Source organism: Mus caroli, chromosome 1 (assembly GCF_900094665.2).
Source record: "Mus caroli chromosome 1, CAROLI_EIJ_v1.1, whole genome shotgun sequence".
NCBI classification, from domain to species: Eukaryota; Metazoa; Chordata; class Mammalia; order Rodentia; family Muridae; genus Mus; species Mus caroli.
Genome location: NC_034570.1, coordinates 154,382,614 through 154,397,385, shown reverse-complemented (window position 1 = coordinate 154,397,385; position 14,772 = coordinate 154,382,614). Strand labels below are relative to the sequence as shown.

At 39.4% G+C, this 14,772-nt stretch overlaps 1 protein-coding gene across 3 annotated transcripts in view; it reads right to left on the bottom strand.

Annotated features, from left to right (window-relative positions):
* Window positions 1–280: 280 nt before the first annotated feature.
* The window catches only part of Kifap3 (kinesin associated protein 3), a 134,776-nt gene continuing 120,284 nt past the window's right edge, over window positions 281–14,772 (bottom strand). Inside the window, exons 20-21 of one of the 3 annotated variants that reach the window (XM_029478213.1) lie at window positions 5,132–5,197; window positions 293–1,670 (exon numbers count right to left, since the gene is read on the bottom strand). In XM_029478213.1, coding sequence (XP_029334073.1) covers window positions 5,152–5,197 — 46 coding nt within the window. In that variant the 3' untranslated portion in view covers window positions 293–1,670; window positions 5,132–5,151. Of the gene's footprint in view, window positions 1,671–5,131; window positions 5,198–14,772 lie in introns of all 3 variants that reach the window. The other 2 variants (XM_021160355.2, XM_021160363.1) reach the window with 2 other exon arrangements.

Genomic DNA, 14,772 nt, shown 5'->3' with positions numbered 1-14,772 from the left:
AAGAAATACATATTTTACACTTACTTGTCTTTGTGCATGTGTAGGGATTCATCTACATCACAGTGTGTGGGTGCAGGTTAGAGGACATTGTGTAGGGTGCATATATATATCTCAGTGAGTAGGTGAGGGTTGGAGGACAATGTGCAGCCATTGGCTAGCTCCTTTGACCATGTAGGTACTGGGACTTGAACTCAGGTCTTCAAGTTTGGTGGCGAGTGACTTTACTTACCTACATCCCACTGGCTCTCACCATAGATTTTTCTTTTTAATCATAAAAATGAGAGTTGGACAGTGCTGGTTCAAACCTTTCTGGCTTTAATATTTTATGGGTAAAAGGGAAACAAAGACAATAACTGCATGCTTTCAGATTGTGAATTCACAAACATAAACAATGTCTCAGGTCATTTATGTATCAGGTAAGAACATACCTGTTGGTTAGATTTACACTTCTCCAGCAGATGGACTGTATTGTCCAAAGGACCTCCCGAGCTCCAGTACTTTGTGCTAAACGTGTGAACTGAGGTAAATCGTATACTTAGATCAGTGGGATTCTAAACTTAAGAGCAGAAGTCTGCCCTTTGACCTGCATTGTTCGGACGCTTAGGTTTCCTTCAGTAGGAGATGATCAAGCAACAGTCTATGCTCACCCTGAATTCATTTGCTTGGTTTCTCAAGTAAAGTTTTCAATATTTTACAATCAATGAATTATTTTCAAAACTCATTATTAATCATCCTATCCCTTTCAATTTCCCACTACCCACTTCTATCTTAAGTGAACAGAGTCCTTTCCTTAATTTTCCTAGGTAAGGCAAAACTAACCAGCACCCTCACATTTGCTATTGCACATTTCGGAAGACCCGGACTTAGAAGCTCCGTGATGCTCACGCTCCATCTACAGAGGGCGCCGCTCCCCGGTGCTCTGCTGCAGTTACCATGGCACGGCCGTGGGTCGCTCAGTAGACTGTGCTAATGCATCACATTACTTACAGCTCATGCTCACTGTTAGTTACAAAGCTCATACAGTTACTAACTTTGTGACAGACACTTCCAGACACAGCACGGGATAAAAAGGTTGAGGTTCACTTAAAGTTTAAAGATAGCATGGCTCACATGAAACGCTAAGAAGTTTATTAAGTAGAAAGAGAAAGTAAAAAAACAAAGTATGTTTCTCCCATGTACATGAGTGGTTCCTATGAAACACAGTAAGTATGAACACATGACTTTGGCTCATTCCTTTGCATGTATGCCACTTTTTTTTTCCAATAGAAATTAGTCACTTAATGTACATAATGTAGCATCTGCTTTTCCAGTCTAGCAGTTTCGCAACAGACTCACGGGAAATGTTATTCACCTCAAGATGTGGCTGGACGAGTGAACAGTGGAGCATCAACCGTATTTAACAAAAGACATGAGGGTTAGAGTTAACCTGAAGCTAACAACGTAGAGAAATAAGCAACACAGCCCCATAGGAGTATAACATGCATTATTAAGTCAAGATTCAAGGTTAACCCACAGCACACAGATCTCTCCTAAGCTGAGTGTCCACATGGGAGGGGTGATTTTATCGAGACCCAAAGCTGTAGTAGTAAGGTTCGTCGGGGCGGAATCCATACGCGGTGGCAGGACGTCCAAGGATCCCCACTGGCTGCCCGAAGCCATCCATCCCGAGGCTGCAAAGAGAAAGGCAGGTTAGAAGCTGCTTTGTTTTCACCTCATTGTCAGGGCCATGGAATGTCACATTTCAGATTCCCTGACAGAGACATAATTTTCAGAGATATTATTAACCTTTTATATTCTCATTAAAATGTACATAACAAAATATATACCTCTGACAATCTATGCTCAAATATCAGAAACCCGCCAGGAGGGTCTGTTCCAAATAAAGCCGGAGACTCAAAGGAAAACAATTTGAATTAACAAATTATCCACAAACATGGCTTTATGAAAGAATAGGAAAAGAAAATCACATTCAAGCAATGAGCAGCGTTTCTCCACGAGGAAATGGCGACACTGGCTAGAGTTTGCTGACTATTACATGGTCTCTGTCTTGTGCAATAGACTAACCCCCGATTAATAAGATACGCAATCTGAGTGTCAGCAGCGAACTCCCAACACATCTAAGTCCATGAGCTTTAAAGAACAAGAGAGCACTCTATACAGCCTGCAAACCAGCCAGAGTTGATCTGTAAACTATGAAAGCCTTTTCCTTTTTAGTAAAAGCCACACGATTGTATGCTCTGGTTTACTCTATGCAAACAGAAGCCCTAGGGTCACAAAGAGAGCCTGCAGCACAGACACAGTTTACTCTGAACTCACAATTTTGTCTATGAATAAACCGTTAGGAGAAAATCCGTTCTACAAAAGCATTTTAACAAAGAATTCCCCAACGCTGAAGAAAAGGACAAAACGTTCACTGGCCAGGCAGGCAGGTACGGCAGCTTCCGCATGCTCATGCACACACAGCTCATGCAGCGAAAGCTCAATTTAAAACCAAAGGACATCATTTATAAAATGCAGAAATTAAGCTTTGAAAACTTTAAGCACATTTAAATGAAATAAGATTATGTGAAATTTTACTAAGCAGAAAGATAACTTCACCAACAAAATGTCAATCTGATTAAAAATATATCCACATTTATATTAATGTATATGTATTGTATATGTATTAGACTATATCTGAATAGTAAGTCGGTATCTTATTTTGAAATCATATAAGTATAAATATCCCTTTATACTTTGCTCCATTGAAGAGATTAAACTTTGAGGTGAAGGGAAAAATATTATTCAGAGAGGGTAAGGGGTTTAGAGTAATCAGAATGTATTATATGCATATATGAAACTGTCAAAGAACAAATTTAATCCATAAAGAGATATCCCAGAAATTGGTGGATTCAGCAAACCTCCATTTCTCCACAGGGTCCATGTACTCAACATCAGAGGGACAGTCATCTGCTGACCACTCCTAAGCACCCAGACAGTATACCCGTGCACTGTCATCATTCTCTAACATGTTGGGGCAATGAGAGCTGATCGGTTTGAACTTACTCCTTCACCGTCTTTCTTCTTGGCACTTTGGACTCTCCTTAGTACCTCTTTAAGAGGCTGACATCTGGGGACATACCAGGCCATGCTAATTTGTTGTCATTTCTCAATCTCAAACCTTGTTTTGACATTTGGAAATTAGAGGCTTATAGTAGATCATTGAGCAAAGAAAGCCCTTTTGGAAATTCTACACGAAGGGTGGTGATTGGCAGCAGTCTGTCATGCCGGTACACAGCAGGACAGCAGAGGCTGACACACTTCCTTTGCTATTGTGGCATGGACCATGGAACCTTTGCAGGCCAATGCTCCCAATGAGAAAGAGACTTAGCAGAGTCTCAGAGACTGAGACTGCTCTACATTCAAGCTGAGTGACTTCTTTTCCATATTTCTATGGTGGACAGGCACACTCTCCATCACTGTTTTCCTATGTGGCTTGCCATATGAATAAATACATTTATATATGCCTATATGCTACACTTTTCACTATGTATGTCAAATCCCATTCCCCCTTTTCTGAATACACCAATTACATTGCCAATAAGAGTCTATATCCCCAGGTAAGTGAAGATAACACCCACCCTTAGGTGTGGAACCTTTTAGTATCCCTGTGTTTAGGTCACTGTGGCAGGTTCTGTGTCTGCAGCCAAGAGAGTTCATGGCCCTTGAGTGTAGGCTAAAATGTGTAGGGCAGCACTTGGGAGTTGTATGTATATATGTATGTGTGATATGTATGTATGTATGTACGCACACATGCACACACACGTGTGTGTGTGGTGTGTGTGTGTATCTCCCAGGAAGAAAATGAAACTCTTAAAAGTGGCTCTTTTTGATTCATCCTTCATGTACCATAGATGAAGCATTTAAAGGATATCTGAAATATTAAGTCAGCTTGGAGACTACTGTGATGCTGTAGGCCCTTTTGTCATTATGGCCCTCTTTTAAATTAAGTTAGTTGTGAAGCTACAGTTGGCTGCTTGAATCTCTTATTTGTGTCATTCTAATGTAGTGGAGGACAGGGTGTCCATGATGGTAGAACTTGCGGACAGATATTCTTTTAGATCATATAGACATTAATTCTACTTCATTTCTTGATAAAATAATGCAGCATTATTAGTGGGGATTCTGGCTCAAAGTTCCAAGAGTCTAACAGTAAGTATATTCTAAATGGAAATAGACAGTATTTGCAGTAAGTTCTTCTGGAAAGGATGCAAACACACATACAAGCGTGCAGTGATGCAGGAAACTTGTGCTTTTCTGACTTGGGAGGACTTGACTTGGCATTAATAATATCAGGGACACTGTGTGGAACCCAAGGAAACTAAGCTGTAATGTGTGACATCTGTACTTTGCTTGACCACTGATTTAGATAATAGTTTGTAACATGTGGCTATACCTATGGTATTTAAGTGTAGTATGTTTAGTGTGTCTCTGTATGCACAAATTCTCTTTCTGCTGCTCTGAAACTACATAAAATCTGTAAATCCTTCTATATTAGCACACGCGGCCACTACTCTGCACCGTCTTCCTGTGACTGTTGAGTGCAGTTTAACTTTTGTCTTTAGTATTCAGATAAAATGTTTAAAATCCCTTAGTTCCTGAAACCCAGCATCTTTTCTTGATAACAGATAATTCTAGTCCAAAGAAAAAGGCTCTCTGGTAAAAAGAGAACAAGGGATGGTAATGTCAATAAATCAATCTTCTATTATGTTTTACACCCAAGAACGATGACTTTAGGGGAACCTGGGGAAGAAAATGGAAAAAAATCCCTTAAAGTGAAAATTATTCTTATAATTCAACAATAATATTAAGCACATTTAGAATTTGGTTTTATAAATCTCCAGACTTCACTGACACAGAGAAAGTAGAAGATTGAATTCTGTCCATATTTATAGGGTCTAAAACAAGTCCTCAAGCAACATTCACTAAGAATCTCAACTTGCGAGGATTTGGGGGGAAACAAAATCTGAGAAGCACGGGGGACGCTGGACATGCAGCTCAGCGCAGGGGAATGGCAGCCACATGAAGCCTTGGCACACTCGGTTCTGGGCCACAGGGGACATTCCTGGAGAAAGGGAAGTCAGGCACCTACCTGGGCTGCTTGAGGCTTAATTAGTGCATATTTGCAAAGCATTTTGAAATCCTTGGATGGACAGTGCTGCGTAAGTGAAAAGCATGATCGTTATCTCACTATGGTTAGAGCAGAGCAACCGTGTCTTTTTCTTCTTTTAAACTGTAAGTCATCAATACAAGTACAACCACGTGATACATTCATTGATGGACGGGAGCACGGGAGAGAGCTTTTGATCCATTTCTTTCAGAAGTTCATAGGCTCTAAGATCTGAAAATAGTTTGAAACAACCTTGTTTGTACTTCAACTCACAACACTGCTGACAGAGCTCATTCGGACCTTGTCTGAACTCCCAGACATGCGGTGCTTGGGACTCCAAGAAGGCAGTTTCCATGTATGGATAGGTCAGACTGCTGGAAAGTTCTTTATCCCACTCTTCTGAAACCCTACCCAAGTAACCGTAGAATTACTCTGCAATCATGCACAAAGTCTAATCCTTCTTCTCATCACTACCTTGTTAATTCAATCATCAGGATGCAATCTCCAATCTCTGCTTCATGTGTTTCTTGAAATAACTTTGACTTTCACTATTTCCTTAAAATGAAGAATCTTAGGTATCTATGATACTTTTGATGTGGTCTGAGACCACTACAGCAGTGGAGAGTCCCTGAATGTGCCCAATCTCACCTGAACCAAGTACAGCAGACACAGGGAGCCTATCTCTTGATTTTATTAATGTAATGTATGTGCACTAATAATGTACTTAATAAGCCTGTAATGTATGTATGGATGGACGAGTCTGGAGAGAAAGGTAGGATTGCATAGATTAAAAGAGATGCAGAAAGCACAGAGTCCTGAGCAAGTCACAGCAGCAGCTGGAGAACAGCGCCCAGTGTGCTCTGATCTGAGCAGGCAACGGGACTTCAGGTCTAAATGACAGGTGGACTAGATGTAAAACTCTTCCTATGCCACTGAGAACTGCACGAACTTGGAGACCTCAATAGCTTTAAGGAAACTATTCTGTGCTTTAAAAAGTTATCTGCGGTAGAAAAGGGTGCTGGGTGAGCTCAAGCACATGAAAAGCATTTACCAGGGAGTCTATCTGCCCAACACGAATGCCTGGAGCCCCGTAAACAACAGTCAGCAGATTGTTACAGTTTACAACAAAGGGTGTGTGTGTGTGTGTTCGCACTGCAGTGCAGAGGAGTGCGGCACACCTGTAGAGGTCAGAAACTACTGTGGGAATAATGTCCCTCTTTCTTTCCATCTGTGGTCCTGAGACTGAACTGAGCTTGCCAGGTTTGGCAGGAAGTGCCGGTAGCCATGGGGGCACCTTGTTGGCCTATTTCTGCTAGCTTTTGAAATGAAACTTTAGATACAAACTTTACTAGATTAGAACTGAGAGCTGCAAGTTTTAATAACTACAGATAACCTGAATGAAAGAACCTTCCCCATGAGTGCAGGAAATACTTCATGAACTAGCTAATGGTGGGGGCATTTCACGGGGCTAAGTCAGACAGGTCAGGAAGCTAGTTACCGTAACAGTAAGAAAATGCCATGCCTTTTAAATCCACACAAATTAATTACCTAACAAGGTCTTACAACTGGCATCTATATGTAATTTACAGATGAGCCACTAGATGGCAAGCTTGTCTTACCACTGCACTCAGAATGTGCTACTAAGTTTTAAGACAAAACTAATTCCTCCTTAGAATAGGGAACAAAATACCCATGGAAGGAGTTACAGAGACAAAGTTTGGAGCTGAGACGAAAGGATGGACCATCCAGAGACTGCCCCACCCGGGGATCCATCCCATAACCAGCCACCAAACGCAGACACTATTGCACATGCCAGCAAGATTTTGCTGAAAGGACCCTGATATAGCTGTCTCTTGTGAGGCTATCTATGCCAGTGCCTGGCAAATACAGAAGTGGATGCTCATAGTCATCTATTGGATGGAACACAGGGCCCCCAATGGAGGAGCTAGAGTAAGTAACCAAGGAGCTGAAGGGGTCTGCAACCCTATAGGTGGATCAACAATATGAACTAACCAGTACCCCCTGAGCTCTTGTCTCTAGCTGCATATGTATTGAAAGATGGCCTAGTCGGCCATCATTGGGAAGAGAGGCCCCTTGGTATTGCAAACTTTATATGCCCCAGTACAGGGGAATGCCAGGGCCAAGAGGGGGGAGTGGGTGGGTAGGGGAGCAGGGCCAGGGGAGGGTATAGGGGACTTTCGGGATAGCATTTGAAATGTAAATGAAGAAAATATCTAATAAAAAATTGAAAAAAAAAACCCAAAACTAATTGAATGTAAACTGTATTTAACACTGACAGAGTACAGTTCTGCTTCCTCAGAAAACTGACGTCTTCAATTTTGTAAGTGTGAAATAATCTAATTCACACAAAATAGGCATCACCTGTTGCTGAGTGTACACTCTGTGACTGTGGGGCTTAAGTCGATTGTCTTCGGCACTGACGTTTTTTTTCTTTCCCTGCTAGTATATCACTACGCAGTTCTGGCTTACCTGGAACTCACTATGTAGATCAGGCTGGCCTTGAACTCACAGAGATTCACCTACCTCTGAGCCTCCAAAGTGCTGTAATTAAAAGTGTGAGCCACTATGCCTAGCTTGCTTGCAACTGAAAATTTAACTGGCATATTTAGTACTATTTTTACAGCATAGTTTGAAAATCATAATGGAACCAACATCAAAAACATGTATTTTTTTTATACGTTTAATGGTAATATACATATATTTTTATATTTCTTTAAGGTATTTTTGTTTTGAAATTGAATCATTATATCGTTGAGAAAATAAACTTCAAGAGTATAATTATGCAGTCTCTTAATGAGCCTGGCATGTGCACACACACACAGGTTAGCTGTAATTTATAGTTACTTTTGTGTATTGCATATACGCAATTATATTTTGCCTTTTATTATTAATAAAGTAAAGCATAAATAATACTTGGGAGGTTTCTTTGTTTCCTTTGTGTCTATCTGTGTATGTCATGTGTGTGCTGGTGCCTTCTGAGACCAGAAGAAAGCGTTGCGTTCTCCAGAGCTGGAGTTAGACCCAGTTGTGACCCACTTGACATGGGTGCTGGAAACTGACCCAAGTCCTTTGAAGAAGGAGAAATTGCTCTTAGTCACTTAGCCAGCTTTCCGGCCCTGTAAATAATATTTTAAAATGAACTCTCACTTTTTCAAAAATAAAGGGCAAACTATATGAGTATTGGGAAGCTGTATTTAAGTCATTTATCTGGCATTAATTAGAAGTTTTTGTTAATGACACCTGCCAGCTGTAAGGGGAAAACACTGTGGGGCAGATTTATTCAGTAGTGCCTAGCTGATGTTTCAGATAAAAACTACTTCACACCAATGGAGGGGGTGTGTAAAGAGGGTCTTTCATTTATTCCAGTCGGTAATGAAATCCCACTTCACTGGCTCTTCTCTAATCTCAATTAATACTTGTCTTCATCCACGTTCCGCAGTGTCTTGAGCAGATTCACGAGGAAGATAAGAACACCTCTAACCAAACAGTGACATGCCCACACCTGGGAGCCCAGTGCAAACAAAGGAACTTAGCGACCTGTCTTCTTATCAGCAACTGAGAGAGAATTAGATGCTTTTATTTCACTAGCCCAGGGTAATGGCTAACACTTGTCTGGGTAAGAGTGGACTGTCAATCATGAAGGAAATCACAAACATTTCCATACATGGAAGGGGTTTCTGAATTTCTGTCTTTTTTTTTTTTTTTTCAAATCTGCACGCCAAGAGCCCTTCCTCATTAGCCTCATCTTACTAGAAATTCTTTCTATTCTTGTTTTATCTGTTCTGGACATTCAAGGAAAATACTTACACACTTTGTATTGTTCTGATCCAAGACTGGCTTTCCAAAGCCAGCTTAAAACGAGAGAACTGCAGCTATTAACGAGTACGTGACTTTTCCTTGTTTATAGCACCTACTACATCTTGTCACATAGGATTATCAAGCTGCAGTGAGAAGTCACCTACACCTGGAATGGTCTCCAAGAAGTCTTTTAGTTAGGGCACAGCATCTAGCTATCTTTGACTACATGTCTTCAATTGTGCATGAGAACTTCTTGAAACTCCTGGCGGGTTCTATACTGTCAAGCGATGACTCGAATCCTAGCACTTACGGAGTGGCTTAAGTAACTTCTCCATCAATAAACTGAGTCATTAGCACCTCTGTTAAATAACTGTTTGTCTGGTACTGGTTTGGCATTTATATAATCTGTCATTATGTCTTTGTTCTTCTTAAGGCACAAAACTTACTGTTAGAGGTTTTAAGTAGAGAGCATCGGCTCAGTAGCAATGTTTTCTCAGGGACAGATTAACCATGCTGTCTGGTACTGAGTGAGTTAAATGTGAACACCCAGACTAATTACTGTGCAATGCTAACCTTAGTTGCTGGTTCATTTTGAGACTCTTTAAAATATGAGCTGTGTGTTTTACCCCTCTGCACTCTCTTAATGATTTGTTTTTTTAGACTGAAATCACTTCCAGCCATCAGCTATGTTCTTGGTCTCTACACATGCACTTTTCCAAGCACAAATATTTCTTTTTCCTATTGGTCTGCCAGCCCTGTCAGAGCAAATTTCACTTTAAACTAAATGCTATGATACTTAAAACCTCTTGGATTACTTGGGCTGCTAGTGTGATCTATGACCTTCCAAGAATGACAGCTGAACTTTCCAATTTGCTTATACTGCTTGGGGAGCTAGAAAGCACATGCCAAAAGGAAAACGTTTGTGATGTTTGAACAGAGAGGGAAGTTCTTGTCGGAGGTGGGGGCAGGAGACTATTAGGTACTGAAAAATACTAATAAGAAATGAAAAGAAACTAAACATGCTGTAAAGTCAAATACCTTAAACACAATCCAAAGTTAGCACACAAGCACTAAAATGCTCTGGCTGGACTAACTGGCTGAAATGTAAATAACCATATTTAGTTACTGTAACTTAAGTACCAGTGGAATTCCAGTTAGACTACATTACTGAATGAGTAAGTCCTAAAAATGGAAAAGAATCTCAAATCATCCTGATTAATACAAAATAGCAGGCTATATCAATTTTTCCCTTTCCTTTATAAAACAGAGATTTGATATTTGAAAAATGTCAGAAGCAATACAGCCATCGAACATGGATGTTATCCCTACTGATATCATACTTGTTTCTCTTAAATGAAAAAAAATGTTATTAACTTCCTGTAAAAACTCATTAGAACTCCTTAAAAAGAATTAAGATAGTTTGTGAAATTTTTAATATAGTTTTGAAACTTTTCTCTTTATACATCATATAAGACAGACAGATATGAATCTTTACATTGTCATAAAATAAGCTAACATAAAGCCTCCAACTTATCTGAGACCATTTACCAGTTTCTTTCCTTTATTTTGTTGAATAATAGACAAGTCATGTTAGTGATAAAACTCATATACTGGTTTGTCAGGATAGACTTTTTGGAAGATAAATTAAACTAATAGTTCTTAAAACTTATGAACTTATGAGCTTATGTAGATTACATAGATAAACTCATTAAAAATCTATGTTTAAAGAGCTAAGCAAGAACATCTGAAAATTTGATTATAGGTGAGTTTAAGTTGCCTACTTAGGCTACTTTTAGGATTTATGTGGGGCAGTACTATTGCTACCCTTTAGTTGCTAATTCAGCCACTTCAGCAGATAAATGCTTCAGAGTATGCCAGATAAATGCTTCAGAGTATGGACTCCAACCAGCATCAAAGCAATCTCTGCATGTACTCTAGAGGCTTGCTTAGCCCACAAGGACACACTTTATAACAGTAGAGCTCAGTCCATTTTCTACCCAAGGTTAAGGTTAACTACGGATTGTTCGGTTACAAGTCTTCTGAGAATAGAATAGGACATGACTGTACTGTTTTCAAAGCACAGGGTTAAGGAGGCACTGTCCCAATGCCAGGCAGATGGAGTGTAGACAAGGATGTGGAAGCACAGGATTGTTCATGAACAATGACATCAAAGTAAGAGTGTGTGGGTCCGAAGTTGTAAGTCTGTCACTTCTGTCTTTGTGGAGTACTGACTATTTCTTATTCAGAGTCCGGTATCAAGTGTCTTCCATGTATAGCCCATTCTTAGGTATATTATTTGGTACTGTTGATATCTGGATTATAACTGTCACCTTATATGGGATATAATGATGCATCCAGAAATGCTTTGGAAACTCTGGCTCCTACACATGATGTAGCAACAGTGAAGAGATAGTCCATTGCATGTGGCATGCCTCTTGCACATGCTTTCTGTTTGCCTTTACAAGGCTTCTGCATAAGTCATGGAGATTTATGCCTATGTCGAGGCATGCTAATTATTGCTGCTGTAAAATAATGTCACAGCCAATCAGCCCTTCCTCTTGCCATCGTGAGAGTGGACTGCTAGTGTAAACTGTTTAATTCAATCAAGCACTCAGATTCTACATCATGATAAATGCAAATGGAGAACACCTTTAGGAAAAGTGAGGGCAATGCCTTACTTTATATCCCCAGGGCCGGCTCATGCTAAAGCAGTAAATCAAGGGAGGATTTCTAGGTATTCATGCAGTTACTTCTCGCTCTGTACACCTACCTGTGCTCAGGAGACTGACAGTGATGGTTTCTTTAGTGAGAAGCACAGGACATGAAAACATTTAGGGTGTAATATTTGATTCTGTGGTATCTGCTGTGTTTGATGCTATAGAAAAGCCTGAGAATCTAGGATTTATATGTAAGTTGGGGAAATATGAAAACATTTCAGGGTGAGGGGAACGTGCTCTATAGTCTGCATTTCAAATGCACATGTGCACTCAGAGGCAAACCTACATTAGCTGCTCCAAGTCTTAGGGCCAGGAACATAGTGGCTCCGTTTAATATAACTCCAGCCCCTACTTGTTGACAATAAATAATACTTTCTTTTCCCAAGGAAAAGGACAAAGCAAACAGTGATAGTTTTTTCTCCACACAAAGAATGAGGTAAATATAAAATTGCATTCTATCTATAAAATCCCTGACCCCAGGAAACACACACACACACACATTTTCCTGTTAACCATTCAAATAAACACTAAAATGGAAAAAATTCCTTAAAAAGTGGGATATACCAATTTTAGATCCAATTTCTTCCAAGGCTAAACAAAGGAATTATGGGTGTGTGATTATCCTTCATTATTTGAGACAGAATACTCAAATCACAAAATTATTGATATGTTTCTACTAAAGAGTATTGAAAACTTAAACTAAGAGCTTAAAGAGCGAGAAAGCATGTCTATAGTCTGAAATGAAACCATATATATATTTACTTTTATTTAAAACCCAACAAAGAAATTGTGTGTGTGTATATATGTATACATATATATGTATATGTATGTATATATATATTTGTGTTTGTCTACCTATCTAAAGTGAAAAGTAAACTTCTATTGACTAAATCTTTGCTCGCAAGACGGGAGGCATTATAATCAGCTTTTACATCATTCTCCTTGATATCTTGATATAGTAGCTTCCCCCCAAACCTCACAATTTTCCAAATTACACTAAGACATATTGTTCTATTTTGTTCTATTCAGTTCTACTCATCTTTTTTCTTTATTCTTGGATACAACACATCCTGACCACAGTTTACCCTTCCCCCTCCTCCTATCCCTTCCTCCTCCCTCTCTGCCTCCTCCCTCCTCTCTCCCCATATCCACTCACTACTCTTCCATTTCTCTTCAGAAAAGAGCAGGCCTCCTAGAGATAACAACTGAACACTCCACAACAACAAGATGCAATAACAATAGGCACAAACCCTCATATCAAAGCTGGTGAAGCAACCTAGTAAGAGATAAAGGGTCCTAGGACCAGGCAGAAGAGTCAGAGACAGCTTCACTCCCACTGATAGGAGGCTAACTCAATATAAACAACCACAGCATGGATGCAGAGAGACCTATGCAGGCTCATGGTTGCTGCTTCAGGCCTTTTTTAGGCCTGGTAATATCACCACCACCACCACCACCACCACCACCACCACCACCGTCCAAAAATTAACACAATAACAAGCAGGGTGCTCAAACATATTATACATTTTATATTATACTTATATCTGCCCTTCAAGATCCTATTCAAATGCTTATCAATTAAACAGACCACAAATTAAAATTTAAATGATAAAACATTGAATGCATATCTTCACTTTGATTATATACTTAAGTTGTGTTCTTTTAACTTTGAATGCCATTACAGAAACTAAGTTGAAAACACTTTAGAAATCATAGAAACAGTGACAACAGGGATCAGTAGGCACATGTGAGTCTTCCAATGTACTAATCAACTACTAGTCGATAACAGGATAGGATGGGATGAAGGAAGACAAGTGTAGAACAGGTCATGGTAGAATGCCGGCTTTCTGACACTGGAAGCTAACGCATGCGTTTATAACATCTTTGATGATACCATCATTTCCTAGAAATACAACTTTCAAATACACGCTGCTGTTTCAGCATGGACTTACACACTTTGAACAGATGGGAAAGCACCCTAAGATTTGACTACAGATAAAATTTATGTGAGGCCTAAACACATTGCATTTATCTTTCTGCATGAAAAAATATCTTCCAAATAAATGTTATCTCCAGAAAAATATGCACATATTTCAGACAGGGTCTCATGTAGCTTAGGCTGGCCTCTAACTCACCATGTAGTCCAGGATGACCTTGAACCCCCGATTTTCCTGCTTCTTGCCTCCTAAGTGCTGGGAGTGCTGGAGGTCAAAGCCTGGACACCTTACCAGCACTCTGCCAGCTGAGCTACTGCCCTGGCACCCCTAGCAATTCTAAAGAGTTGGTTATTACAATTAACAACACTTTTAATGCTAATACAGTTTGTTATGGTGAAGGTTTCTTTAGGGTAGATAAAGTCAGATGAACTACTGTTATGGTTTTATAGATTCTGCTTATAATTTGGAGCACTCTGAATTTCTTTTTTATTGTTCTCTAAGAAACTTTAATGAACTTTTATAAAAGTAACAACAAAATTTTAAGATAACATCTAATTTATATTAACGTTGCCTTAATAATAAGTAATTTTTAATATACTAACTTTTTGTTTTGATGTTATTATTGTAAAATTTAGCATCTAATGAAATGATCATGTGTTTTTTTTTTTTTTCTTTGAGTTTGTTTATGTAATGGATTACATTGATGGATTTCTATATATTGAACTATCCTGGAGCTGGAGAGATGGCTCAGTGGGTAAGTGCACTGGACTGCTCTTCTGAAGGTCCTGAGTTCAAATCTCAGCAACCACATGGTAGCTCACAACTACCCATAATGAGATCTGACGCCCTCTTCTGGTATATCTGAAGTCAAGTACAGTGTACATATGTATAATAATAAATAAATCTTTGGGCCTGAGTGAGTGGAGTTGACCAGAGTGAGCAGAGGTCCTAAAATTCAATTCCCAACAACCACATGAAGAGGCTCACAAACATTTGCACAGCTACAGTGTACTCATATACATTAAATAAATAAATAAATAAATAAATAAATGAAAAAGAACCAGCCCTGCATCCCTGGGATGAAGCCTACTTGATCGTGGTGAATGATCGTTTTGATTCTTGGATTCAGTTTGTGAGAATTTTATTGAGT